Source organism: Peromyscus californicus, unplaced genomic scaffold (genome assembly GCF_007827085.1).
Source record: "Peromyscus californicus insignis strain IS unplaced genomic scaffold, ASM782708v3 Scaffold_15__1_contigs__length_86483966, whole genome shotgun sequence".
Classification (NCBI taxonomy): Eukaryota; Metazoa; Chordata; class Mammalia; order Rodentia; family Cricetidae; genus Peromyscus; species Peromyscus californicus.
In genome coordinates, this window is record NW_026294447.1 from 24,391,460 (window position 1) to 24,419,174 (window position 27,715).

General features: G+C 44.1%; 1 protein-coding gene and 1 pseudogene across 4 annotated transcripts in view; one reads left to right on the forward strand and one right to left on the reverse strand.

Moving 5' to 3' along the window:
• The window catches only part of Baz1a (bromodomain adjacent to zinc finger domain 1A), a 90,360-nt gene that overhangs the window by 4,897 nt on the left and 57,748 nt on the right, over positions 1-27,715 (reverse strand). The window contains exons 13-25 of one of the 4 annotated variants that reach the window (XM_052738531.1): positions 23,190-23,285; positions 22,850-23,074; positions 22,275-22,440; positions 21,951-22,058; positions 19,879-20,003; positions 18,007-18,606; positions 16,535-16,698; positions 15,216-15,367; positions 12,956-13,104; positions 8,284-8,373; positions 4,472-4,719; positions 4,154-4,389; positions 2,269-2,741 (exon numbers count right to left, since the gene is read on the reverse strand). In XM_052738531.1, the coding sequence (XP_052594491.1) occupies positions 2,269-2,741; positions 4,154-4,389; positions 4,472-4,719; positions 8,284-8,373; positions 12,956-13,104; positions 15,216-15,367; positions 16,535-16,698; positions 18,007-18,606; positions 19,879-20,003; positions 21,951-22,058; positions 22,275-22,440; positions 22,850-23,074; positions 23,190-23,285 (2,832 nt within the window). The remainder of the gene's footprint in view (positions 1-2,268; positions 2,742-4,153; positions 4,390-4,471; positions 4,720-8,283; positions 8,374-12,955; positions 13,105-15,215; positions 15,368-16,534; positions 16,699-18,006; positions 18,607-19,878; positions 20,004-21,950; positions 22,059-22,274; positions 22,441-22,849; positions 23,075-23,189; positions 23,286-27,715) is intronic. The other 3 variants (XM_052738533.1, XM_052738532.1, XM_052738534.1) reach the window with 3 other exon arrangements.
• LOC128111297 (uncharacterized) lies at positions 975-1,074 on the forward strand (annotated as a pseudogene).

Here is a 27,715-nt window from a genome sequence, read left to right on the forward strand (position 1 = left end):
GCCTGCATGTGTGTGTACAGGTGCACAGGTCAGCTGCCTGTGGAGGCCTGTGTTTTCTATCGGTAATCATATCTTATGGCTCTTCCATCTTATTCACTGAGGCAGGGTTTCTAAATCACCTTGAGCTCACTGACATGGCTACTCACTCTGGGAGTTAGCTTATCCTAGCCCCCTGTGTTGTCCCTCCGGGGCTCGAGTTACAGGTGAGCCTGCCACCCCACTGGTGAGTTCTGAACTCCTGAGGCTAAGGCTTGGGTTTTAAGCACTGCAGGTCGAGCTACCTCCTCAGCCCAATTAACTTATTCTGAAAGACATGGAAATCTGGGCCAAATGCTCATAATTTTCTTTTGATCTTCAAGGTTTTCAGGTTTCACTCAATTTTACTAAAAATATCTTCAAATTGTAAAAACATCAAACTAAGCATTCTCGAACAGCTCCTAAAACGTATCTTGAAGACAGCAAGTTGTGGCAGGGTAATCGTGGTGTACTCATGCAATCTCAGCACTCAGGAGATACAGTCAAGTGAATCTCTGGGCGTTCCAGGCCAGATAGGGCTACTGTCTCAAAAAACAAAACCAAACATCAACAATAAAACACTGAACCGGTCCACTGAAAATCTTGGGTCCACTGTGGTTCATAGATGGACTCAGGTGTTTAAATCCCCTGCAGTGTCAATTCACACACTCCTCATCATCGCAGGTTTGCTTGTGACACTAACCAAAAAACAAGTTTTACAGAATTAGCGCTTTTGATTTACATCTGTCACATTATTTATTATGTGTGTGCCCATGTGTGCGCGTGCCCCTCCCCTGCTGTGCAGTGGGCATGTGGAGGCCAGAGAACAATGTTGGCTGTTTGCTCACACGTGTTTCGGGACTGAATTTGGGTTGCCAGCTTGCCAACAAGCACCTTTCTCCACTGAGCCATCCCACCAGCCCCTTTCCTGAAGAATTTGTAAAATAAAAACATCAGCAGTCACTTCCGCAGCACATACACTAAAATTGAAACAATACAGAGATTAGCGGGCCCTGCGCAAGGATGACACCATTTTGTGGAGCATTCTACAGAGGTTTTAGTTTGTTTACTTTGGAGACAGTTTCACTATGTATCTCTGTCCCGCTGGAACTCCACATGTAGAAGAGGCTGCTGGCCCTAAAGGAGAGATCCACCCGTCTCTGTCTCCTGTGTGCTGGGATAAAATGTGTACATTACCACACCAGGCTCTTTCCTATTAAAAGTGAGTTCCCCAAATATCTTCTAGTTCAAAGTGACAAAAGGATAAAAGTTATACTGTATCTCCTTGGTGCAAGTCATTTCCAACTTCTCTCCCCAAAACAATCTGATGGCTCTGAAAACAGATTCTACCCCGCCCCCCGCCCCCCCCCCCCCCCCCCCCCCCCCCCATACACCAGCCTCCCACCAATGAACTCCCTGATTCAGGCATGCTTATTGAATTCCACAATGCAACTACGTAACTTCTTTAAAAACAACCACCCCAGACCTTCGGGTAGGAGACATTCAAGGGTAAAAACACTAGCTGTTCTTCCAGGAGACCAAGCATCCACACTGAGGCTCACAACCATTTGTAACTGCCCGTCCAGGAGATCTGATGCCTTCTCTTCTGGCTTCCTCTGTCACCATGCATGCATGGGATACACAGACAGACATGTAGCCAAAACACCCCTAACACATAAACTAAAATTATAAAAACTTTAAAAAAAGAAACCCTGTCTCAAAAAACCAAAACCAACCAAACAATACTTCACCACTCCCCTCAAGGAATCAAAAAACCAAAACCAACCAACCAAAAAACTTCACCACTCCCCTCGAGGAATCCTAGGACACCCGGATCAGGTGGCTCACAACTGCCTATAATCTCAGTCCCAGGGGATCCAAGACTCTGCCCTCAGCAGGCACCTATGTATGTTTTTGTTTTTATGAACTACTAAGGGCTAATGGGACAGCTCTCTGGTCAAGCCCGTGCCCTGCAAACATGAGGATCTCAGTCTGACCGCAGGCACTCACGTAAAAAGCCAGGTGTAGTGCTTTATGCTTCCTCTGATCCACACGCACACGCACACACAATTCTCTAACTGAGCACGCTGTCCCGGGCTGGCAGAGACCACTGGTGTGCTTTGACTCTACCCAGCAGTGACGGCCTGATCACTGGAGAATGATCAGGATGCTGTGTGTGTCATAGAACAGCTTTGAAAAGGTGACCACGACTCAGCTGTCTTAGGGAAGGAAGTGTATGGCTGGACGTCATACCTGTAGACTGTCTCTTCCTGCCTCTTCTCTTAGAGTCACTGTCCTGCAGAGAATGGCCTGTGGCCGCATTTAAAGGTGTCAACTGTCCGCTTGACCTCGCTGTGCTGACCCTGAAGTTGGTGAAGCTGGGGCTGTGGTCGGGGGTGTTGTCAGCACTCTTGCGTACTTTGCGTTTTCCACGAGGACTCAGCAGTTCCACAAACACGTTCGCTTGCAGCGCACCAGGACTGTGGCGGGTGGACCGACTAGCAATCCTTAAAGAGCGTGCTTCTGTAGGAGGAGCAGATCTGATCTTTCTCAGGCTCCTGCTGGCAGCAGTCTTAGAAGAAGAAGTGGTTTTGGGTGTGCTCTGCTGACTCCTTGAGGGGTACCTTCCAGGGTCCTGTCGCTGGCTGCGGCTTGAGAAAGAAGAGCTAAGTCTCCCTCTTGTTTTGATCGGCAATCTAACTTGTGGTCTTCCTCGTTTGGGTGGGCTATAAATATCGTTAGAAAACACAATTATTGTACAGAACAACGATAAGCAGATAGTTACTTGTACTAAATTGCTCTCGAATGACTGAACCTTATCCTATAGTCCTATAGTCAGTTCTAACGTTTAGAGACAAACTCTCATGGAAATCTAAACTGTACTTTCCCGTGTTTCTCTGAAGCAATGGAGGACATTTATTTTCTAGGTAACTAGGACAGCATCATGAAAATCAAGTTCTGAATTGTGATAAACTGACAAGATCCTCAGGCATGGCGGACAGCCCAGGCCAGTAACCTTGACCGCAGAAGAGAGAGAGGAGGGCCGAACTCGCAGAATTTCCCTCCATGCCGTCACCATCCACACAGGCAACGGGCGTTCTGCCGATGGCTGAGACTGAGCAGCCTCCAACTTGTGCTCATGAGACCAAGTCCAGAACCTCTTTATGACCTTCTGGTTCTGACTGGAAATACTGCTCTCTCCTTTATGTTTTGAGACAGGTCTCTCACTAAAGCTGGAACCGGCTAACTAGACTAGGCTGGCCAGCCAGCAAGCCTCTGGGACCTTCCTTTCTCCACACCCCAATCCCAGGGCTGGGGTAACAGGTGTGTGCTGCCACAGCCTGCTTTATGTGGGTGCTGGGGATCCAAACTTGGGTCCTCACACGTGCATAGCCCCCAGTTCACTGATGAAGTCATCCATCTTCCCAGGCTCCCCAGATTCTTTATTGTTACACTTAATATGATATTGCCTTCAAAAGCCTGACATGGTAGATGGCATCTGCTAGTTGGTACTCTCAAAAAAAAAATATATATATATATATATAAGATGGGGAGGAGAAGGATAGGAGAACAAAGGATCCAATACGACTTCCTCTCTGTGACTGTAGCTAGGCCTACTGACACAGAGAACCAGTGGACAGAAGTATCCGGTTTTAAAATGTCTGCCTACTAGATCTATCTATGTAGCAGGTATGACTTTGCCTTCATTTTAGTCCTGAAAGAAAAGGTCACACTGGGTGAAATGGTACACTTCCGTAATCTGAGCACTTAGGAGGCTAAGGCAGGATTATTATTACTTCAAGGTTGAGGCTAGCCTGAGCTACAGTGTAAGACTGTTTAAGGGGAGACTACCCCTGTGTTATTCAGTGGAAATGTCCAGTTTTCAAACCCATGCAGTGCCTTGAGTGACAGCTTGCTAAGTCTCCGAGGAGTTGTTAATGATAATGGGGCAAGAGCACACAGACACAACAATGTGGACTGCTTAGATTACCCCCCTGGGAAATGTTCCAAACAGTTATAATGCAGGAAAAGCACAGGTAGTTTCAGACACGTTAGTTTTAGAACAGTTACGGCCCCAACTATTCTGTGTGGGTCTCAGAGTCACAGGCTAGTCACCCTCGCCCTGCAAACGACTCACCTGAGTTCCTCCTCTTCTTCAGAGTACTCTTCGTCTTGGTCTACCTCATATTCTTCCTCCTCACTTTGGCCCTCTTCTTCTTCATCATCATCATCATCATCGACATCGTCCTCTTCTTCCATACTCTCTTCCAGCTCTTCGTCACTTTCCAAGGACGGTCTCTGCCTAGAGGAAAGTCTCCTGGAACGCTGCTTTGGCCGACATTCTGGACAAAACCAATCTCCTTCAGGAACGGTCTGAACAAACCACAGAAACGGCCATTATCACCGGGTCAAGCTCTCCACTCCAAGGTGGTAACAGCAGCAGCAGATCAACTACCTTAAGCTTGGGTCGGACGCAGTAGGTGTGGTGGCCGCGGTCACAGCCGTCACAGAGCACCATGTTTTCAGCGTCCCCCTTTTTCCGGCAGATCTTGCAACGTGCGTTCAGTATAGACTTCGACCACATCACACTTCGATCCAAGGTTGACAAATGAAGGAAGACTTGGGACAGGCTAGCAGAGGAAAGGAGAGACTCTCTCCAACGGTCCAGGACAGTCTTATAAGAGCGTCCGCTGTCACTGCCATCTTAAATGAGAGGGAAAGTGATTAAGTTCCTGGGCGAACATAAATGTCTCCTAGAACTACGTTGTTTGGCAGTTTAAACAGTTTTAATTTCATGTTCTTTCTTATGTTTGTCAAAAAGACTATGCTTAATATTGAAAACTAGATAGAATTCCATGTAATCCCAGCCCTTGGGAGACCAAGGCCAGAGAAGTGCTGTGATTCTGAAACCAGCCTGGGCTATGCAATGACTTCCGGGTCAGTCTGGCTCACAAGAGAACGAGGCTGTTCACCCCCAAACTGCCCACACCTAATGCTACATTAAAGAACATAAGGGATAACTGAAATCCACAAACTGAAGGCTTGAGGATTTTAATAGTTAAAAGAGAAAAGAATTTAGGCAATCTGTTCCCAATCTAGCCTTTGTATAGAATCTTGATCTAATTTAAAACTGGTTAAATAAAATAAGTTACTCTCCTTTGGATCAAGTATGTTATTTTCTCATTGCCAGAAGAATGATTGACCGTTTTCTAATTTCAATATCAAGCACATGAGGTTTCTTTGGAGCTGATGGCACATGTTCTGAAATTAGGTCAAGGGTGCTGGCTCAGTGTGTCCCTGAGAATTAATATAACTAAACACCATGTGTAGTATACTTTGGAAAGTTTACCACAGTAAGACTGTTAGTTGTCCTGCAAGAGACTGAGGCAAGAGGTTCTCACTCATAGGCCAGCCTGGGCAACATCTTTTGCCCTATCTCCAAACAAAAAAACATGCCCCTAGTGTAAACCAACCAGGCAACCAACCAAAGAAACAAAACAGTGAAAATCCAGGCCAGTAGCCAGGCAGTGGTGGTGCACACCTTTAATCCCAGCACTCGGGAGGCAGAGCCAGGTGGATCTCTGTGAGTTCGAGGCCAGCCTGGGCTACAGAGCGAGATCCAGGACAGGCACCAAAGCAACACAGAGAAACCCTGCCTCGAAAAACAAAACAAAAAAGAAAAGAAAATCCAGGCCAGCAAGATAGTACAATGGTAAATGTGCTTGCCACGCCAGCCTGATGACCTAAGCTGGATCCTGGGACGCAAAGTGGAAGGAAGAACAATGCAGTGTCCTCTGACTTTCCTACCGTGCTGTGGTGCACATGTGTGAGTGCACCCTCCCCCACAGTAATACGAATTAAAACAAACCAAACTGAACATCAAGGAAAACCAAAGCCCTAAGTGTCTGAGTGAAGAGCTCAAAGTAGAATGCTTGCTTTGCATTGCAGTCCTGGGTTTTCCACTCCCAGCAATACACATCCACACACCACCCAACCAAAAACCTGCATGGTTTTATTGTGGAAATAAAATATTGTGAAAACTAGCAGAATGAAACTAATAAAGAACTCAAATATCAGAACTATATAAAAGATGAAAAATTACTTAATATATTTTAGGTAAGAGTTTAAATCAGGTATTCCTTTCTCAGAACCCTTCCCACTCGAGTTCTTTCTTATTTTTCCTTAATAGACCGACATTTACTCTGCTCACTTAAAAACAGCAGATCAGGAAGTGAGTGTGTGGTTCTGTGGTAGACCATGTGTCTACCAGGCATCAAGTCTTGGGTTTGATCCCCAGTGTAACTAAAACAACAACAGAGAAACAAGAGCTAGAGAGCACTTCTAAGTGTTAACAGAAATTAGTAACTCAGTGGGAGAAGAGGAAAAAAAAGGAATAGGTAAATCAAACGACTCTCTTTTTTGGGTTTTCAAGACAGGGTTTCTCTGTGTAACAGCTTTGGCTGTCCTGGAACTCATAGAGATTCACCTGCTTCTGCCTTCCAAGTGCTGGGCTTAAAGGCCTGGGTCATCACCACCGCCAGGGGAATCAAGTGACTCTTAACGACTCTTCAAAACTAGAGAAAATGAAGGGGGTACTAAGGGCAGCATTTTCCCATCTTCCTCTTTCCCCTTATCTAGTGTTGCTGGAGACCAGACAGTGGACTTCGTGCACACTACCAACTACTCTAAGCCCAAACTAGCTCACACCCCAAGGAACCTTTAGTAGACAGTATATAAACTGAATTCTGCATTCCTATGTGAGCTCATCTCTACCTTTGGGGTATGTAATCTACTAAAACACACTGGCTTTTCCTCCGCCTCTCACTCTGTGTTTCTGTCTTGACTTTGTTAAAAGGATTCAGGGGAAGCTCTGGCATGAACGGTAACGCCTCCAAGGAAGGACCAGCAAGCACCACTGGTGAAAAGATCAGGAAGACATCTTTCCGGACAAATCTGGACACCAAGCCTTATTTGGCAATGGCAAGAAATAAGGTTGAAGAATGGCCAACATGTTAGAGTGGAAGACAGGTCACTTATGAGAAGTCCTTACAGTCTTGGGAAGCAGTAGCAGTGATTTTAGTTCATGGGCTGGTGAAACTTTGTTTGCTTGTTTTTAGAGACAGGGTTCTCTGTGTTACAGCTCTGGCTGTCCTGGAACTCACAGAGATCCACCTGCCTCTGCCTCCTGAGTGCTGGGATTAAAGGTGTGTGCACCACCACCTGGCTATTTTTTTTTTTTTTTAAAGATAAGGTAGCTCAGGCTGGCCTCAAGTTTAGGATCTTCTCAACTCAGCCTCCTAAATGCTGGGATTCAGGCATGAACCACCACTCCTGGCTTAGTGTGGATCAATCCCAGTTCTAGGGCAGCCAAAGTAGGTCAGAAGTTCTGTCATTTTTGCCTACACAGCAAGACTGAGATCAGTTATGCCAGGTAGCACTGGGATTACTGGCCCACACCACTCTATTTTTACATGAGTGCCAGAGATCCAAACTATCTCCTCCACCCCATTCCCACCCCTTTGTGGAGATGGGGTCTCCTACGGCCCAGGGTGGTCTCAACTTCCCTACATATCATAGGAGGCCCCCACTCCTAAGTGCTGGATCACAGGTGCACACAAACTTGCTTCCTTCACTAGCCTCAACAAGCCAACTCCACCTCATCTGTTCTCTAGGCTGCACACCTGTCAAGGGCAGTATGACTTGTTTCTCTCGTTCTCCATTTTGCTGGTCTGGGTAAGCTCAAAAATTGTTAGCAAAAATGCTTTTAAACCAAGATTCCCTATAGTTCTCTTGATGTTAGTAGGAGAAAAACATGCTGTGAGTGTTTTATGTGAAACAAGTAAACAGAAGTTCCATTTGCTGGTTCTTTGGACCCAGAGCTGAGTATACGAAGAAGTACTTTGTACACACCAACTTAAAAGAGCTGTGAGGGGCTGACAAGATGGCTCAGTAGGCAGAGAGAGGCACTTGCCGTCAAGCTTGATACCCAACCTCCATCCCGGGGACCCCAGGGAACACCTCCTCAGCTGTCCCTTGACATCTCTCCACGTACCACAGCATGCACGTGCACGCACAGGCACACCCCCAAAACAAGCTTGATTAGCCCAAGTGTAGGATGCAGAGGCAACTGGTAAGATGGCAGTCGCTTTGCAAGTCTCCACGCCCATTCCCTTCCTTCAGAACTAAGGGTGTACATTAGTACTCAGCAACACAGAGTAAACGGTTCTTATAAGACACAACGAGTTCTGTAAAAAGTTGAAAATTTACCATCTCTCACACTAGATTGATCGTCCTCTCTCTTTTTCTTGTTCTTTTTTTTTCTAGCTCCCTTTTGATCTTTATTAATTTCTGTGTTACCTAATTTCAAATTGACAAAGTTAGTTGACAATTTCTATTACAGCTTAAGGATTTAACCATAAGCATGACATTATGATGGAATTACCAACCTAAACAAATAATTCTCACATCTCATCTAAGACAATCGATTGAACATGATTCTCTCCCCCAAATTAAAAAAATAAAAAGCCTATTTTTGTCAGTGCAATTAACCACAATCGAACGGGTGTACGCTCTCTCTCTCTCCTTTTTGGTGCTAGAGATTGGAGTCCAGAGCCTCACACGTACCAGGCAAGCACTCCATCACTGAGCTACATTCCCAGCCCTGGCTGGCCTGGAACTCACTATGTAAGCCAGGCTGCCTGAACTCAGAGACCCTCTTACCTCTGCCTGCTTAATGCCCAGCCTCCCTTTCTCCTTCTACCTTGAGGGCTCTGAGGACCAAACACAGGTCGATGGGCTGGCACAGCAATGCCATACCCGCTGTGCCAGCCTCTGGTCCCTATTTTAAATTTTATTTTGAATGTCAGGTGTGCAGTGTACTTGGGAGGCTGAGGCAACAGACTGCTACAGGTTCAAGTCCAGCTCAGAATACACAGCAAGACCCTGTATTTCCAGAACCACCACCTAAAAAATTATTCTGAGAGCCCAGATTGGTTTGGAATTTGTGATTCTCCTGCCTCAGCCTCCAGAATAGCTGTAGGAAAGGAGAAAACCCTGAGTGAATGTGTACTGTTGACATGAGCATGGCCATACCAAGGACTCCAGTGCCTCAGTCCCACAGATAAGGCTAACAATGGCAAAGTATTCCTTGGGAGTCCCAGTGAGAGGATGAATATGTACTAGTAACTGGAGGCCCGCCTCCAATGTTTCCAGCCTGAGGCTGCTGGACCAGAGACTTCCTACTGAGACTAGCTAACACCACCCCCTCCTCCACCCCAGCTGTACCTAATAAGCAGGTGAGGCTCCCGACTGCTGGTGGTAGAAGGTGCTCTCCATCAGGGGTAGCACACCCACTGGATCCCAGCTTCCTTGTATATGTGTCTAAGTGTGGGGTTCTAGGACCCAGGGCAAGCAGGATGCAGTAACAGCTAAGATCACAGATGTGTGATCCCATGCCTGGTGAGATTTTCTGCTTTAAGAAACTAATGTAAGTCTAGACAGCGGAAAAAAACAAAATAACAACAACAACAAACCGCTGAAGTTAAACTGGCTAATTTCCTATGCTGAAATATTAGAAGGATGCAGTGTGTCTTCTCTCTCAGACATTCACAAAATGGACCCCTTCTCACTTCCAATTCCCTGTATTCCTCTCAGCCCAGGCTGGCTTTCAACTCCAAAGCCACTTGCTTCTTCCTCCGGCGTGCTGGGATTACAGGCACGCTCTCTGCCACTGAATTAGTGCTCAGCTTTTGAGCTTCATTTACTTAAGATCTGAAATTAAGCCGGGCGGTGGTGGCGCACGCCTTTAATCCCAGCACTCGGGAGGCAGAGGCAGGTGGATCTCTGTGAGTTCGAGGCCAGCCTGGGCTACCAAGTGAGTCCCAGGAAAGGCGCAAAGCTACACAGAGAAACCCTGTCTCGAAAAACCAAAAAGATCTCAAATTAAACTGGTCTCTTTGATCTCTTAGGATGAAATGTAAGTTCTGAAATGGCTATATGTAACGGGCTTAAGGATCGCTGTGGCCCTCATCTAACCACCAGTTAACCTTTTCCTTGGCCTCGACCTTTACTAAAAGGACCAGACGGAAACACAGGATAAACAACTAGTTGATTGCTGTGAGTTCAAAGGCCACCTTTGAACTTATAAGCAGCTTTTTTTCTTAGAGGTTTTCAAGGCTAGCCTCAAGAAGATTGGGGGTTCCTCTTTCATCTCTATCTCAGTTCAGGGGTAACCAAACCTTTATGGGATATGAGGACCCCACAACTTAGGAGGCAGTGGGTGGGGATCTCCGGGCTAGGCAGGGAGATTACTCTCCTGTTCTCCACTTTCACAGGACAAGTTCAACTCCATTCCTGCTGTTGTCCTTGATGGACATGCCATGGCCTGGCATCTCCAGTATCTGGGGTCTCCCCTGCAGCTGAGGCTAGGCCTCCCCAGGGACTCTGAACTGCTAGGCCTCAGCGGCTCTCCATGACTCCCTCAAGTTTGCATCTTCCAAGCCTTCTACACACTGCCAAGTTCTGCTGCCAGCTTGAGATACAGCTTATCTGGACACAGCCTCTGTGTGCTGACCTGAGGAAATACTTCCCTACTGGCCGCCTGATACGGAGACATCATTTTTACCTCAGTGGCGCTAGTCTCTTACTGATCACGTGATTCTTCAGGGTCAGTTCATCAGCACACACACGTTTAGTCCACAATACCACACACAACCACTATGCCAAGTGTCAAGACAATCTTTGCCTCCCTCTGAACCTCAGCCACGACCCCATTGTCTGCCTTTTCTCTCAGCGTTCTTATCTTCTAAGCCCCCACTAGAAAAGCCAGTACGTTCTGAGCACAGGCTAAGCAAATACTACACCCCCAGGCTGTGTTCCTGCTCCCCTCCAACCCCCCTTAATTTCCTCCCATCCCCATCAACACCTCTCCCCTCCACCAGTTTCTTTCCCAGGTTCATGACTTTTGGTTTGGCTTTGTGATCCATTTCTTCTAACTCGGGACATCTGTGTGACCACTGGATCCCCACAACCCACTGGAGCCTGGCGGGCACACAGCTGAAGGCCATTATTTTAGCTCTCCTGAATCTACCAATAAATAACAAACAGTTCAGTGAGAGTCCATTATCTTGCAAGTGATCCGTATACACTGGGGTAGCGCCTGAGCTTTCTTTTTTGATAAGCCAATTCAAAGGAATATGAGGAACTTTTGGCCTGATGGTACAGGCCTGTAACACCAGCTGGTAGGGCACCTAAGGCAGGAGGAACAACAAGTTCAAGGCCAAAGAGTTCAGGATCATCCCAGGCATGATGAGACCCGGTCTGAGAAAGAATTAAGAATAGGGCTGGAGACAGCTCAATGGCAGTGTTTGGCTAACGTGTGGAGCCCTGCATTCAACCCTCAGGACCAAAGTCCAGCAAACCCAAACGTGCCATGACAATGGGGGCTAAAAGATGAGAAAAAGGCCTTAATAACCACACTGTCAACGTGATGTGCTTTATTTAACTTCTAGTAGAACTATCCAGAGGTTTATAACAATGTGATGTCAGCTAAAGACAGTTTATGAATAGATTCATTCTGAAACTGTCTATGCAGTGGTTCTCAACCCGTGGGTTGCAGCCTCCTCTTTGGGGGTCGAATGACCCTCTCACAGGGGTTACTAAGACCACCGGAAAGCACAGATATTTAGTTGTGAATAGCAACAAAAATAATTTTATGATTAGGGGTCACACAACTTGAGGAACTGTATTAAATGGTCACAGCATTAGGAGAACCACTGGTCTATAGGAATTTAAAATTTTATTTATTTTTATGTGTATGAGTGTTTGTCTACATGTATGTATGTATGTATGTGTACCACATGCACTCCTGGTGCCCACAGAGGCTAGGAGGGGGCTGGGAAGCAAGCCTGGTCCTCTCTATGAACACAATGCTCTTAACCAACGAGCCATCTTTCTGCTCTAACATTCTGTTTTTATTACTCCTCACAGTAATAAATTATTTAAGAAATTCAGTTTATGTTGCTCTTTCTAATGAGATCAGGAAGGTATGGTTCTTATCTCCTCCATAACCCCAATGAAATATATATATATATATTAAATTTAAATTAAAGACAAGGTCTCACTATGCAGCTCTGACCGGCCTAGAACTGGTTGTGTAGACCAGGCTGGCCTTAAACTCAAGGGATCCACCTGCCTCTGTCTCCTGAGTGCTGGGATTAAAGGAGTGCATTATCATATCTGACTAACATGATGAATTAACTTCAAGTCTGAAGAAGACAAATTTGAAATTTGTCTTAGGCTAGCCCTAAAAAGCCTATTAATTGCATAAATAGCCCAAAACAGTAGCTAGTATTTTTTCTTTCATTCTAACTACAAACTGTAGCTCAGTGATAGTTTGCCTAGCAGGCATGAAGTCCTGGGTACAATCCCCACCACACACACACACACACACACACACACACACACACACACACACACACACACACAAATGGTACAACAAATCATCTATAGTCCTAACACTTTATATTTCTAACTTAACATTTCTTGGGTAATACATATTTTTAAAACAAATCTTCAGGTGATGAAGATTTAAATCAGTAACAAAAAAATTTAAGTCACTTAAAAAATGCTGTTTTTATATAATTTATATTATTTCAAGTCTAGATAATAGAGTTTGACAGTATTTTTAAAACATCACACAAAAAGAAATAGTTTTTTAAAAACATTCACTAGAACAATGCTTAGAATAAGCCAGGAAGCAGTACCTATGCATTATTTAAAATACATCTTACCTGAAAAGCTCATCTTTTAAAAATCAAGAACAATTTCAAGCTCATTCTATGAAGCCTATCACTTTCATTATGTCAGCCCATAAAGTTCCAATGAGGTAATTTCTAATAACTGAAATGTAACTAGTATTCTGGACTAAGAAGATACTTACCAAGTGGAGCCTTGAGGAATCGCCGTTCGATGCCCTGCTCTATCTGGAAGAGGGCCATGGCCAGATAATGAACCACACTGCTCACAGACTGTGGTGTACTGCTGTTGGTGGAGACGGCACTTGGGGTTTCTGTTTTAACCCCCAAAAGTCTACAATTAAAATAAAAACAGTTTATGGTGAAACTTGGACCTACTCACTCTTGCAAAGTTGATTTGTGTGTGTTTGTGTGTGTGCATGCACGCTCACACCACAGCACTTGGGTGAACGAACAGCCGAGGTTCACTGAGGACAGAAGGGCACCCAGTCAAGGAGGGAAGGCTTCTGGGGAAAATTGAGAGCTGAGGGCAGCAGACCTCCAGCCTATGGATCTTGGGGCAGTTTGTCATTATTGCCCTGCTTCAGCTACTGGGTAAGAACCTTGTTTGTAACTTCCCTTCCTCAGGAGATGTCAACCTCCCGACTTCCATCTCCGCGGTGTAGAACTACCACTCACAAAGCCTATGCACATCAGCTGCCCCACAGAAAACTTCCTACAGTACTTTCTGTTTGTTTGGTTTTGGTTTTCTGACACAGGGCTTCTCTGTTTAACAGCCCAGGCTGTCCTGAAACTCACTCTGTAGCCCAGGCTGGCCTTGAACTCACAGAGATCCGCCTGGCTCTGCCTCCTGAGTGCTGGGATTAAAGGTGTGCACCACCACCGCCTGGCTGCACTTATTTTTAAAGTGTGTGTGTGTGTGTATTTCTGGGGAACAAGTTGAGCATCTCAGGTATGCTAGGCAAGTATTCCACAACTGAGCTACATCCTAGCCCACCTCAGAATTTACTCACTTATTGAGTGAGTTTGTGTATATTGTGTGAGTGTCCTCTGTTGTAAAATATTATTAAATAACAAACAGTGCACACCTTTAATCCCAGCACTCGGGAGGCAGAGGCAGGCGGATCTTTTTGAGTTCAAGGACAGCCTGAGCTACAGAGTGAGTTACAGGACAGGCACAAAGCTACACAGAGAAACCCTGTCTCGAGAAAAAACAAACAAACAAAAAACAAACCAACCAACCAAACCAAACCAAACCAAAACTAAAAAAAACCCCAAAAACAAACAATAAGAGATGTTTGTCAGTCCCTAGGGAAAGGCTCCCACTGGCCACAACGGGAAGCTGTCACACTAGACTAATCAACTGTCATTTAGGTGTGGGACAACACTAAACACAGCAATCTTCATCCCAGTCCTTAGGAAGGAGGCCACCTCTTGATGTAGCTGCAAGGGCCGGGCGGTGGTGGTACGCTGTAGTGGAATAGTATTTCAAGGTGTGTTACTTTTGTTTATGTTGCATTTGTTTAACTCTGTGACGCTGTGTTACTTCACTTGTCTAAAATACGTGACGGTCTAATAAAGAGCTGGACAGCCAATAGCAAGGCAGGAGAAAGGATACGCAGGACTGGCAGGCAGAGAAAATATATAGAAGGAGAAAACTGGGAGGGGCAAAGAAGGAGCCAGAGAAGGAGGAGGACTCCAGGGGCCGGCCACAAAGCGACACGGCCAGCCAGAGTAAGAAAGGTATACGAAAATAGAGAAAGGTAAAAGCCCAGAGGCAAAAGACAGTTAAAGATAAGCCGGCAAGAAACAAGCCAAGCTAAGGTTGGGCATTTATAATTAAGAATAAGCCTCCGTGCATGATTTATTTGGGAGGTGGGTGGTGGGCCCCACAAAAGAGCAAAAACAAACAACAGTACACACATGGGAGTCAGAGGATAACTTGTGACAGGCACCTCTCTCTCGTTGTTTTCTGCCCTGCTGTGTACTGTGTACTGGTCTCTAAGTTTCTGGCCAGTTCTTCTGTCTCCACACAGGGGACCGGGACTGCAGACACATGGCACTGTTGTCTCTAATGGTTTTGGGGTACAAGCTCAGGCTATCAGGCTTGTACTGCAGACAAGCCCTTTCCCCTGCCGTGCAAGCAGGGGGACCACAGTTCAGATCTGCAGCACCCACATCGAAAGGAAGACATGGCAGCGGCAGACAGTAGGGGCCTGCAGCTCACTGCCTGGCTAGCCTGGCTGGATTAGTGAACTCTAGACTCAAGAAGAGGCCCAGCCTTAGTGAAGGATAGGAGACACGGAGACACTGACTCCTGCTCTCCACACATGTGAACGCCTGCCCCAAATAGTAGTAACAGAATGAAAGTAAACATTTCCAAACAACCCAAACAGACTACAGGGGCAGCAGGAACTGATGATTACTTCAGAGAAGCCTTTGTACCTGTCTCTCACTACGACCCTTGCTTGTTCAATTTCCATCTCCTCTACATCTTCATTCACAGTTTTAATTACTCCATTTTCTTTGTTTTCCTCACTTAACAGCTCATATCGTCCATTTTCTAAGGCTGATCTCCAGATGTGTCGATCTGTAACCTGTAAAGAAACCCAAATTTATTAACTCTGAATTATGGGAACACATTACTCCTAAGAGGTATTCCTTCTACTGTAATATTAATTTAGGTACACTCTAGAACAGATGAACCAAAAGGCATCTAAGAAAACACGGTTACTGCACTCAGGAGGCCGAGGCAAGAGGACTAGCAGGAGAGCTACGGTTATAACAACAATTAACTCAAAACCAAATAATAATAAAAAAGGTTACAAATTATGAAATGAAAATTATATAATTCATAGATGAAAGCTTTAATACTTTAGTCTATTTAAAAAAATCATAATTTGTGTGGGTGTGAGAGGGAGAGGGAGGGAGGGAGGGGGAGAGAGAGAGAGAGAGAGAGAGAGAGAGAGAGAGAGAGAGAGGAGCCCAAACTGGCTTTGAATTCATGGTGATCCTCTTGCTTCAACCTCTAAAGTGCTGGGAGAGCCACCATACACAACTTTATCATCAATTTTTTGTTGCTTTTTTCAAACAGGCGCTCTCCATGTTGCTCTGGCTTGTCCTGGAGCTCACTCCGTAGCCCAGGCTGGCCTCAAACTCACAGTGATTCACCTGCCTCAGCCTCCCAAGTGCTGGGATTAAAGGCATGTGTCACCATGCTTAGCTATAAACAATTTTTTAAAATTTAAGTGTACGAGTGTTTCATCTGTATATAAGTGTATGCACCACTTAAATGTCCGATGGCCATGGTGACCAGGAGAGAGTTAGGTCCTCTGGGAATAGAGTTACAGAAGGCTGTGAGCTACCACTAATTACACCCAGGTCCTCTGGAAGAACAGCCAGTGCTCTTAACAGCTGAGTCATCTTCCCAGCCCCACAGTAAAGACGACAAATGATGGTGAAGGACATGAACAGAGCACATGGAACAGGCATGATGATGAGAGCCTGTAATTCCAGCACTCAGATGGAGAGTTCCAGGCTACAGTGTTAGACCATCGGCTGGAAATGCACTTCCCTGGAGTTACCGCTCGGTATGTATGAGGCCCCATTAGTTGGGGGACAATCAACTGACCTGACTAAGCAGAGAAGGCAGGAGTGGTTAAGGAAGAAAATATCCTTATATATTTCAACATCTGATGAAAATATAAAACATCTAGAAATATTTACACATACTAGCTAAGCTATAAACATCAGGAGGGACAAACCTTGATTGCTCCTAATGTCCCTTGATAGATTCTGTCTTCAATATCCAAGAGAAAGTCTCTGAGCCGCAGCTCCAGCTGTCTCTCTGCAGACATCTGTGATGTGTCCCATGCATTGGAAGATCGTCCCCGAGAAGAAATAGGCTTGCTATCAGCTTGAGGTTTGTCTGAAATAACCAAATATCTCTTATATTAGGACTTTCTCCGTAAAAAGAAGACATGACATGATCTTGAGAAAATCGACAAGAAAGCACCACAAATCCTCAATAGCAACAACCATAAATCTGGGAAAGGGTTTCTGTTGCAGTGATAAACACCATGGCCAACAGCAGCTTGGGGAGGAAAGGGGTTGCTTCAGCTTACAACTATCAGGTCAGGAACCTGGAGGTAGGAACTGAAGCAGAAGCCACGGAAGACTGCTGCTTGCTGGCTTGTTCCTCGTGATTTGCTTAACCTGTTTTTTTATACCCTCCAGGACCAGCTGCCTAGGCATGGCACTTCCCGCAGTGAGATGGGCCCTCCCACGTCAATCATCAACCAAGAAGCCCTACAGACTTCCCTACAGGCCAATCCCATGGAAGAAAGACTTTTTCTTCCGATGACTCTAACTTGTATCAGGTGGACATGAAACTAGCCATCACATTGTATCCAGAACATACAAAGAACTCTTACAATAAAGACATCTAACACACATAAATAGAAATAGACATATAATAGACACAAAAAGATAAATAATCCATTTACTGGGCAAAATGGGCAAATATTTGCAGACATTTCTTTAAAGGAAAATATACAAATGGATCCTCCCCAGTGAGGTTTCACTCCCTGAGGATGGCTGAAACAGAACATTAGATAGTTTACAAGCAAGTAGAGAAACTAGAACCTTCATACACCATGGGTGGGAAAATAAATGTGTAGCTACTTTGGGAAACACGTTAATTAGCAGTTCCTGGAGTATTAAAGTTATGACAAAGTAATTTTTCACCAACCTGGGTTGCTTTCCCTCAAGTTGTTTTTTTACAATAATGCAAAGCTGAGTAATACAAGTAGTCGGTCCAGGGACAAGGAATGAGAAAGAAGACCTGCTTACACTGTAGACGGTTCCTCATGATCCAAGCAACATAAAGACATTTTGTGAACCTTGTCTGTATAAAAAACTCTATGCCCACACTATAATTTGCAAACTAAAAGCAGGCCAAAATGAAACCTAATATATTTTAACATATATGTAACAGCTTGATCTAGATTTAATCCTCAATGATTAGGAATATAGGAAGATAAAAAGGAAAAAAAAATCCCACAATGGTTTATTGAAATTTTACTGAAAGCTGGGCATGGTGGCACTCCCAGCACTTGGGAGGCAGAGGCAGACAGATCTCCACGGTTTCAAGGCCAGCCTGTTTTACAGTGAGTTCCAGGCCAGCCTGGGATATGCAAGGAGAACTCCAAAACAAAATAAACAAACAAGAATTTACCTGAAAAGTGGAATTTCTCTTCGGAAAAGTGGGCCAGCTGCGCACATATCCTGCTCTTCTCCTGCAGCAGGGTGTCCTTTAAGGCACTTTCTCTATGCCCTCTAGAGTTGAGAGCATCGATAAGCTGGTCCAGCTGCTCCTGAGAGCTGTAAAAGCACCACCGATTTGGCTTACGCACTGGTTTTGGCAGCAGTACAGAATCGTCGAATGGACCTTGGTCAAGGCTGGAGGTAGATTCAGACATGAAGGACTCTTCAGTTTTAACAGACACCTGAGGATCATGGGACTGTGCACTATTATGAAATGATGAAGGTCTAGGCAACAGCATGTCTTCAGTGAGACCTGAAAAATCCTCTTCTATAAACAAACCAGGAATAGAAGGGAAAATCCAGTACCGCCTGTACATGCGGTCTCGCCCCAAAGGGAAGATATTGGTACAGGCGATGGCACTCTGGATCTTGTCGAGGAGTTCTTTCTCTTTCTGCTGCTGCTCCTGCCTCATGGCTTCCTCTGCGTCCGCAGGAAGAGGCTCCTGCTTTATACAGCAGCTGATCTCTTCCTGCTTCACACACTGCTTAACTCCATTTTGTCCCGCTTTCCCTGTGTTGAAATAAAATGGATCATTAGATCTTATTTATTTTGTTTCTTTGGATTTTGTTGCTGTTATTGTTTGAGACAGGGCCCCATTATATAGACCTGGCTGGCCTGGAGCTCACAGAGATCCACCTGCCTTGAGCTCTTAAAGGACTCTGCCATCATACTCAGCTTCATTATATTTTACATTTTCACTAGACAAATATGAGACATGCCAGGCTGTGGTAACGGCAACTTGGGAGACAGAGGCAGATGATCTTTGCATTTGAGGCCAGTCTGGTCTACAGAATAAGTTCCAGGACAGCTAGGGATACACAGGGATACCCTGTCTTAAAACAACAGAAAAAAAAAAAAAAAAGAAAAGAAAAGAAAGGAAAGGAAAGGAAATGAGACACTGAGACACAGAGCTAACCAGAATTTACTGTGTTATGGACTGAATGTGTTTTTCAGATCCACAGACTGAAGCCCAGGCCCTCACAGTGGCTGTATTTGAAGCCCGGGGCCTTAACTGACCAGAATCTGGGTGCTCAGAATAGGACACACTAGACCTCCTCCTCTTGGGCATGTGGAGAGTAAGTCGTGTAAAGACACAAGGAGAGATCTTTGTGTGTAGGCCTGCACATTGCTTTAACACATTATAAAGTAAAAACTAGTAAAACCAGATTCAATAAAACTTGCTAACTAAAATTGGAAGTTACTCAGAAGGCAGAGATAGGTGAGGCTAGCCTGGTCTACACAGTGAGTTCCAAGCCAGCCAGGGCTACAAAGTGAGTGAGACCCTGTCTCAAACTGCCACCAACCTCTCAAATAACATTTGAAGTTAGGAAACACTGATCTATGATAGGCATAGTGGTTCAATCCCAGCACTTGGCAGGTAGAGGCAGGTGGATCTCTGAGTCTGAGGCCAGCCTGAGGCAAGTTCCAGGATGACCAGGACTGTACAGAGAAACCTTGACTTGGGGAAAAAAAAAAAAGAAAGAAAGAAAGAAAGTTTCAGGCAAGTTTGGGCTATACTATATAGTGAGACCCTGTCTTGATGAAGATACAGTAATGTTTTTCACAACATCATTTTATAACAAATTGGTCATTTCTACAACTCATCATGAGCTGTAAGGCAGATGTTTAAGATACCACGCAGATATTCATGTAGCATATACCTAAATCTCACTCAGAGATAGAAGCCTGAAAATCAGGTCAGTTCTGGCTACATAGTTTAAGGCTGGCCTGAATATAGCTGAATCAAGACAATCCTGCCATAAATGATCTGACTGATGATACCTCTTCTGCTCCTTTTCTGGGACCCGGGGTCATCCTCATCCTCAGTAACCACATCAGGGTCCAGGTCTTTCCGCTCTGTTTCTTTGCTCTCGGTACTCGTGTCAAAATCTTCCTGTCCTTCCTCCCTGAAAGGAAAAGGAATGATCTTAAAGTCTTGAGAAAGGACAGGAGTGACTCAAGATATGGACGAGAAAAAACGACAGTTAAACATGCTTGGCCCTAGAGCAGTGGGAAAAGTGAAGATCTGCATTTATATATTTCATGTCTATGAGTTTTGCCTGCATGTATGTATGTGCATGTGTCTGTGCTTTTCCTGCGTGTATACATGTGCACCATGTATGCTCCTGGTGCCTGTGGAGGCCAGAGGAGGGCTTGGATCCCAGGCACTGGAGTTACAGACGGCACTGAGTACCAGGTGCTGCTGGGGGCAACTCTCCAGAGTGAGTTTAGAGACAGGAAAGGTGACTCGAAAGCGTGCTGACGGCGATCTGGCTGACAAAGTGGATGGTGTGGAAAGTTCCTTTATGCTCAGGGGCTGGCTAGGTGGTCATCATGGCTCTGAGCAGGGAAATAGAGAGAGACAAACACCAGGGGAAGCAGCACCACACTTCAGATACAGAGAGTGGGCAGAATGAACATAACCTGTTGTGACTCCATAGTGCTGCTTGAGAGTGAATCCCACCATTTAAACTGGGCACAGTGGTGCACAGCTAGGGTTATGAAGAAAGACCAGTTTTAAAAAACCAAAATAAATCATCTTTTTTTATAAAAAAGAAAAATCACCATCTCAAAGCAACTTAGGGATGTTTTTAGCACATTTACAAGATTGCCTGTGGTGCTGTGAACGAGCATGGCCCCCATAGCTCACAGAGTTGAATGTCTAGTCCCCAGTCCGAGACTGGTGAGGGAAAGATTAGGAGGTGCGGCGTTGTGGGTAGGCTTCTAGGTTTCAAAAGAGCAGTCAGTCTTTCTCTCAGCTACTGTTCGAGCCCGTGCCTGCCTGCTTCCCACCATGACGATGAGGGTTAATCCTCGGAAACTGGAAGAGTTACCTTGGTCATGGCGTCTCCTCACAGCAACAGAACAGTGATTAAGACACCATGCAATCACCAACACTAATTCTATAATATTTTAATGATTCTGACAGAAAAACCTCATATTCATTAACAGCCATTTCCCATCCTTTTCCCCACTGTCCCCCGCACTATATACTTATTTTCTACCTTATTTAATTTAGCACAAATGTTTTCAAAGTTCATCTGTATTGTAGTAGATAACAGAACTGCCTTTTCTGTTTATGGCTAGGTAATATTCTATGGAGATGTAGAAGATGTGGACTTCTTTGTTTACACTTTTAGCACATGATAAATGCTACATTGTTACTTTTTACAATCTACCAATACTGTTAGGACTAGGTGTGGTGGCATATGCCTATAATCTTAACACTTGGGAAGCAGAGGCAGGGGATTCGGGTTTGAGGCTATCTTGGTATTTACCAAGGATGGCAGAAATCAACCTTTGAATCTAATCCCCACTCCTCTGTAAGGCTCAGGACTGTGAAATAGTGTGTACCTGTGTTGCTGGTGGTTGTGAGGGGAGAAAGAAATGAATCATCTAGGCAAGAAATATAACTGGTTAAAAACGACCCACTGAAACCTTTCTAGAAAGTTATCATTTACAACATTAATTAAAGAGAAAAGGTGCCAGGTGGTGGTGGTGCACGTCTTTCCCAGCACTCAAGGGGGAGAGGCAGGCGGATCTGAGTTTTATGCCAGCCTGGTCTACAGAGTGAGTTCTAGGACAGCCAGGGTTACACAGAGAAACCCTGTCTTGAAAAATAAAATAAAATAAAAAAAGGAGAAAAAAAATGAGTTCTCAAAAATTAGGCTAAAAATTAACCCATGTATACTTGATAAGAGTCTATACATAAATTTCATAAGCTTTTTAATATAATTATAGAAAATTAATTTTCTAAACGCTGAAAGCATTTCAGTGTTTCAGGTGTCTGGTTTATTTATTCTTTATGTATCTAAGTAAACAGAGCCACAGGAAGGAGTGAACTGCAGCCATACCCGAGGTCTGCTGCTGACCTCCGCTGCTCCCCTTCCTTCAGCTTCTCTTGTTTCTCTTTCATTTTCTGTTCTTGTTCCTTCAGTTTCTCCTCCTTCCGTCTACGGATTCTGAAAGTCAAACCAAAGGTTCAGTCCACCTGACAAGACACTTTTCACAAAGCATCGCGTCTTTACAGACAGTGCTCCCAGTGCTATTTCAAACCATGCTGGGGAAATCCACCCCCAGGCTCTGGAGAAACCCCCCTCATCAGCACTAGCCGGTGCTGTGCCCCCACACAAGAGCGCCAGCGAGCGAGAGCGAGCGGGCGAGCGAGCACTGCTTACCGAGCGGCCGCCGCTTCTCGTTCTTTGCGGTGTTGTTCCGCCTTGAGCTCTCGGAACTCCTGCTTGGCCTGTCGTAATACATCAACGTAATCTTCAATGAAATCCCTAGTAGAAACTAGGGTCAGGAGCTTCCCACAGAGAGCATGAAGAATCTTCATTTTTTCTCCTGCCAAAATGGATAATTTCTGTGTTATCAATGAGAAAAAAGGGGACCAGCATTTGACAGTTTTTAATTTGTAACTCAATGACAAGACGCCTAGTAAAGAACAAGGAGTAGCAGATGTGGGGGGCACATTTGTTTAACGCCAGCATCTGGGAGGCAGAGACAGGCACATCTTTGTGAGTTCAAAGCCAGCTTGGTCTACCATAGTGAGTTCCACAACACCCAAAGCTACATAGTGAGATCCTGCCTCCAAATGATACAAACCAAATCAACCAAATGATCCTAACAATAAAATGGACTTTTCTTTATTTTCTTTAATGACCTCTGGGGTTTCTTGTTGGCTTGTTAGTCTTCTGGATAAAAGACATGGGCAAGAAGGAAGCAGATTAGAAAAATTCCAACTTGAGTTTACCTGGTGTCAAATCATACACGGAAGTGCTGGACAGTTTTTTCACCAGACTGGGATTGCTCAATCGAAGCTCCATGCAGGCGTCATCTGTGGCATCGAACCCTCCTCGTTTCTGGTATCGGTACTTTGCGTTTGCTGATGTCACATCAGCACCTGAAGCTAAGATGTGCAGTCTGAGGATTTCAGAAAGAGTGCAGCTATCAAGATCCAAGCTTTTCAAACTGCAGCCTATATTGTTAAAAACGAAACAGTCATTTAGAAAACAAACAGTGAATACTCAGCAATGTAAATGTACCTTAAGAAATTAAAATGCCAAACCAAAACCCCCAAAGCCCACACATACCCTGGTGTAACTGCGGCCACGCAGCGGCCACAGACGCCACTGCAGAAAGTGCAGATTTTGTGGGGTCTGCATCTTCATCCAAAGCCTCTGACAAATCTTTAAGGAGATAAACACTTTATTCTAGTGCAAGAATATTTGGGAAGAATGCCCTTTTAAAACGATGAAAGAAACACACACAGCTTAACATTCAGGGACCTCAGAGGCACCAACTCCCAGCACAGCATCATTCCCATTCTCTCGGTCTCCACCTACAGCAACAGATCCTGGAACACAGACTGTACGCTAACATTTCCTTACAGAGCACACAGAAGAACATTTCCAAATTACCTACAAGATGCACTTAACATATTCCAAAAACGGCAAAATGTATTTTAGAATTAAAAGAAATCACTCTTTCAATGTAACTTTAGAAAGTCTACTTGGAAAGTTGAGTAAAGATATACAATCTTATAAACATCTTAAGATTGAATCATAACAAAGCATAGGTTGTAACCATCACAAAATAGGCCTAAAAAAAATTGCCAAAAGAACTTTAAAAGCCAGCACTGCTATCAATTTTCATCCTTTTCATTAAAATTTCCTTACTTTCAATCTAAGAAATATGGGAAAGATCTCCCTGTATTTCCTAAAAGAATTGCTTTAGCCCTGAAAACTGTTACAGTTACAGTAGAACCAAACTGCAAATCAACTGGCGAAATATAAGCATCATATAAACGATTCTTCCCAATTATAATACACAGAGAAAAAAATCTGAAGTGCCAACTGTACCCTTCATGCTCGCCAGAAACAGGACCAAACAAACCAGCTCGCCTGCAGTTACAGAGCAGTGTTTTAAGGTATTCTAAGCAGCAGGCCACATTCTGGCTTTAGCACTGCTAAAATACATCCTTTAGACAACTCAGTTCATCTGAACTTTATTTTTCTTAAATGGTTGAGTCTAGAAGAAATTCTTAAGTGAGAATCTCAACACAAGAGAATCCTTTGTTAGAGGGATGTAAGGAGGTGAGAATTCTGCCCTCCATCTGGTCACTCTCCTGCATGCCCACCAGGACTCAAGCTAGTCTGCTTCTATGCTTCTACAATGCTCTAACATGTGATTCACGGAGCAACATTTCCAGCTGACTAAATGAACCTCAGAGAATAAAAAGTGGCCAACATTTCCTAGGAAAAGGCAGCCCTGGGGTCAAGTCTGATCACAATTACTGATGTTAAGATACAAAGCATAAATAGGACCACACAGATGTTCCTGATTAAATTTAGTGCAAATGCTGAAGTTGCACCTACCAGACCTAACCCAAATATATTTTTCCTACCAGAGAAATACAAGACCTAAAACTTCACATTTTTCAATTTATATATAAAGTCACAACAAATTTAACACTAATAGGCACTATGATTACCCATACTTCCCGAAAGAGACACACAAGTGTGCTAGATCTCTTTCTCAGTAGACATTATCATGTTCAATCTCTACCATCTAGAGGAAATCATCATTTCAGAACCAAGGCTACAGAAGGCTTAAGAAATGAAGCATTGCCTGGCAGGGGTGGTGCATGCTTTAATCCCAGGACTCCAGAGGCAGAGCCAAGCAGATCTCTATGAGTTCAAGGCCAGCCTGGTGGTCTACAGAATGAGAGCCAGGACAGGCACCAAAACTACTCAGAGAAACCCTGTCTCGGAGAGAAAAAAAAAAAAAAAAAAAGAAGAAATGAACCATTAACAGAATGATTGTTTTATGTATTACATAAAATGACATGTTAAAATATGTATTTACATTAAAAAAAAAAGGTACATGGGTGTGTGCACCTTAGTGCACATCTGTGTACCACATATGTACAAGTGCTGAAGGAAGCCAGAAGAGGGTGCAAGATCCCCGCAACCGGAGTTGCAGACAGTTAGTTGTTGGCCTCTGTGGGTGCTGCAATTCAGACTAGGGTCCTCTGCAAGAGCAGCCAGTGCTCTTAGCTGCTGAGACATCGCTCCAACTCAAGATGTGCATTCTTAAACTACATTATCTACCACACAGCACTCTAGAGGACTCCAGGAACCTCTTTAGAATTTGTTCAGCATCACCTGGCTGAACTGTATCCAGCATAACTGTATGAAGCAGTTACATTTATTAGATTTGGGGGAGTGGGGTTAGGACAGGGTCTCTCTATAGTCCTAGCACTGAACTCTGTAGACCAGGCTGGCCTCAAACGCAGAGATCCTCCTGTCTCTGCCTCCCAAGTGCTGGGATTAAAGGTTTATACCACCATACCTAGCTTTACTTTTTTAAAAAGATTTATTTATTATGTACACAGTGTTCTGTCTGCATGTTTGCCTGCACACCAGAAGAGAGCTCCAGATATCTCATTCTAGATGGTTGTCAGCCACCATGTAGTTGCTGGGAATTGAATTCGGGACCTCTGGAAGAGCAGTCAATGTTCTTAACCTCTGAGCCATCTCTACAGTCCCTTACTAGATCACTTAATTGTGTGTACAAAGAGGTACACACAATTCCAACACTCAGTAATGATATCCCCACAACTTTTCTATTTAATGAGAATGCTCTTGCCCTTCAAAGAATTTTAAGCTTGTGGTATAAAACTAAAGACAGGAAACTGGTTATGGTAGAACATGATTGTGATCCCAGCACTTAGAAAGTAGAGGTAGGAAGCAGGAGGCAAAGGTTCAAGGTCAACCTCAGCTACAAAGCAAGTTCAAGGCCAACGTGAGTTATAAGAGATTCTAGCTCAAAACAGCAGCAACAAAAACTAAAGGCAGGAATATAGGACCTGATAAGGTTAGTACAAGATTTTAAAAACTGACAAAATTTCTAAGATTTGATATAAAAACAGAGATCCCAAGGATCAATGAAATTAGATATGGGAAACACTAAGATGACAAATAATTAGCTTTCTAACTTTGTTACCTCTTAAGATAATATAATATAGTCATCACTATGGGGTTACAGATCAGATTGCCTAAACTTGTGATTCTTCCTCACGTGGGTGGCACGCTTCACGTCGCCCGCTGTCTGACAGGCAGTGGACAACCTTATTGAATTCGAGTTTTCTCACCACTAATCCAAAATCCTTTTTTTTCTCCCCAATTTCGTGTTCATTAGAAACTACAGGAAATACCTTTGTAGTAAGGCCAGTTAAGTGGAAGTTAAAAAAAAATCAATTCTATCTTACTGCTTTCAGGAAGATTGTAGAAACCTTTTCTGTTATTGAGATGGGAGAGGAAAAAAGTGCTTCCTAGGTAGTTGTCATCACTGAACCATATATAATTTAACTAGTAATAACAGCAAAGGGGGAGGGGGAAATGCTATGCTTTGTTTTCCAGTTTCCAACATTTACAATTTCAAATGGAACCTCTCTCTATTTTGTATTGAGCATTTACCCGGAGTCGGACTCTGTATTTGTATTTCTGTATCTGAGATTGTTCTGTACAGAACAGAGCTGTAGAAAGTATAGACCAGGGGCTGCAGAGGTGGCTCAGCAGTTCAAAGTACCAGCTGCTCTTCCAGAGGACCCCGGTTCAATTCCCAGCACCCACATGGCAGCTACAACTATCTAACTCCAGTTCCAGACACCCACGGCAAAACACCAATGCACATTAAATGAAAATAAAAAAAAAATTAACCTATTTCCTCCCTCTTGTCCATCCTTCATATTATAAGAAAAAGAAAAAAGAAAAAGAAAGTACAGACCAAGCAAATCCTTAATAGAAAAATCAGCAGCCCAAAGACCAGCAGCTTCTACTTTTCCCTTTGCATTCATTAACTGATTTTTCACACCATTTCCTTTTCACTCTACTTTCTTTCTGAAAAAATCATTTTCCTTATTATTACACTCGTGTGTGCATGCATGTGCGTGTTTACACGTGTAAGAGTGCAGGTATGCATGTAGAGGTCAGAGGACAATGGTCTTTGGATGTCGGTTCTGTTTACACAGGGGTTCTAGGGATCCAATGCTGGTCATCAGGCCTGCACAGCAAGTGTTTTTATCTGCTAAACTATCTTGCTGGACCCACTTTTCTTTTTGGACTAGAACTTCCAAATTGGCAAAACCTCATCTATCTTAAAAGCCGAACTAAGCACGGCTTTGTCTTGTGTCAAGGTCATAACTTCACCGATGACTCTAAGATGTTACTGGCTAATACAACACAATGACTGACTTCATCACCTAAGATGAACAAGGGGGTTGTCATATTGCTAAACCACCTTTGACATGGAGCCTCTGGTGACTAGCCCTTGAACCGGAAAATACATTTCACTTCAACTCAGGCCATAGAGTCAGAAGGCAGCAGACAGCATTAGATCCATATCTATCAATATCTTATTAATCCAGGGACTAAGTACAGAACCCAAACTATCTAGGGCCAAAAAATATACCAGACTGGAGGAAGTCCCATCTTTGTCCACTAACACTCTGCCGTTGAGACACCTCCCAGGATGACTTCCTTAATAAGATTTTTTACACACAGACTGAAGCATTATTTAATCAAGCTCCTAGTCCATAATCTCGTGTGTGGCAGAG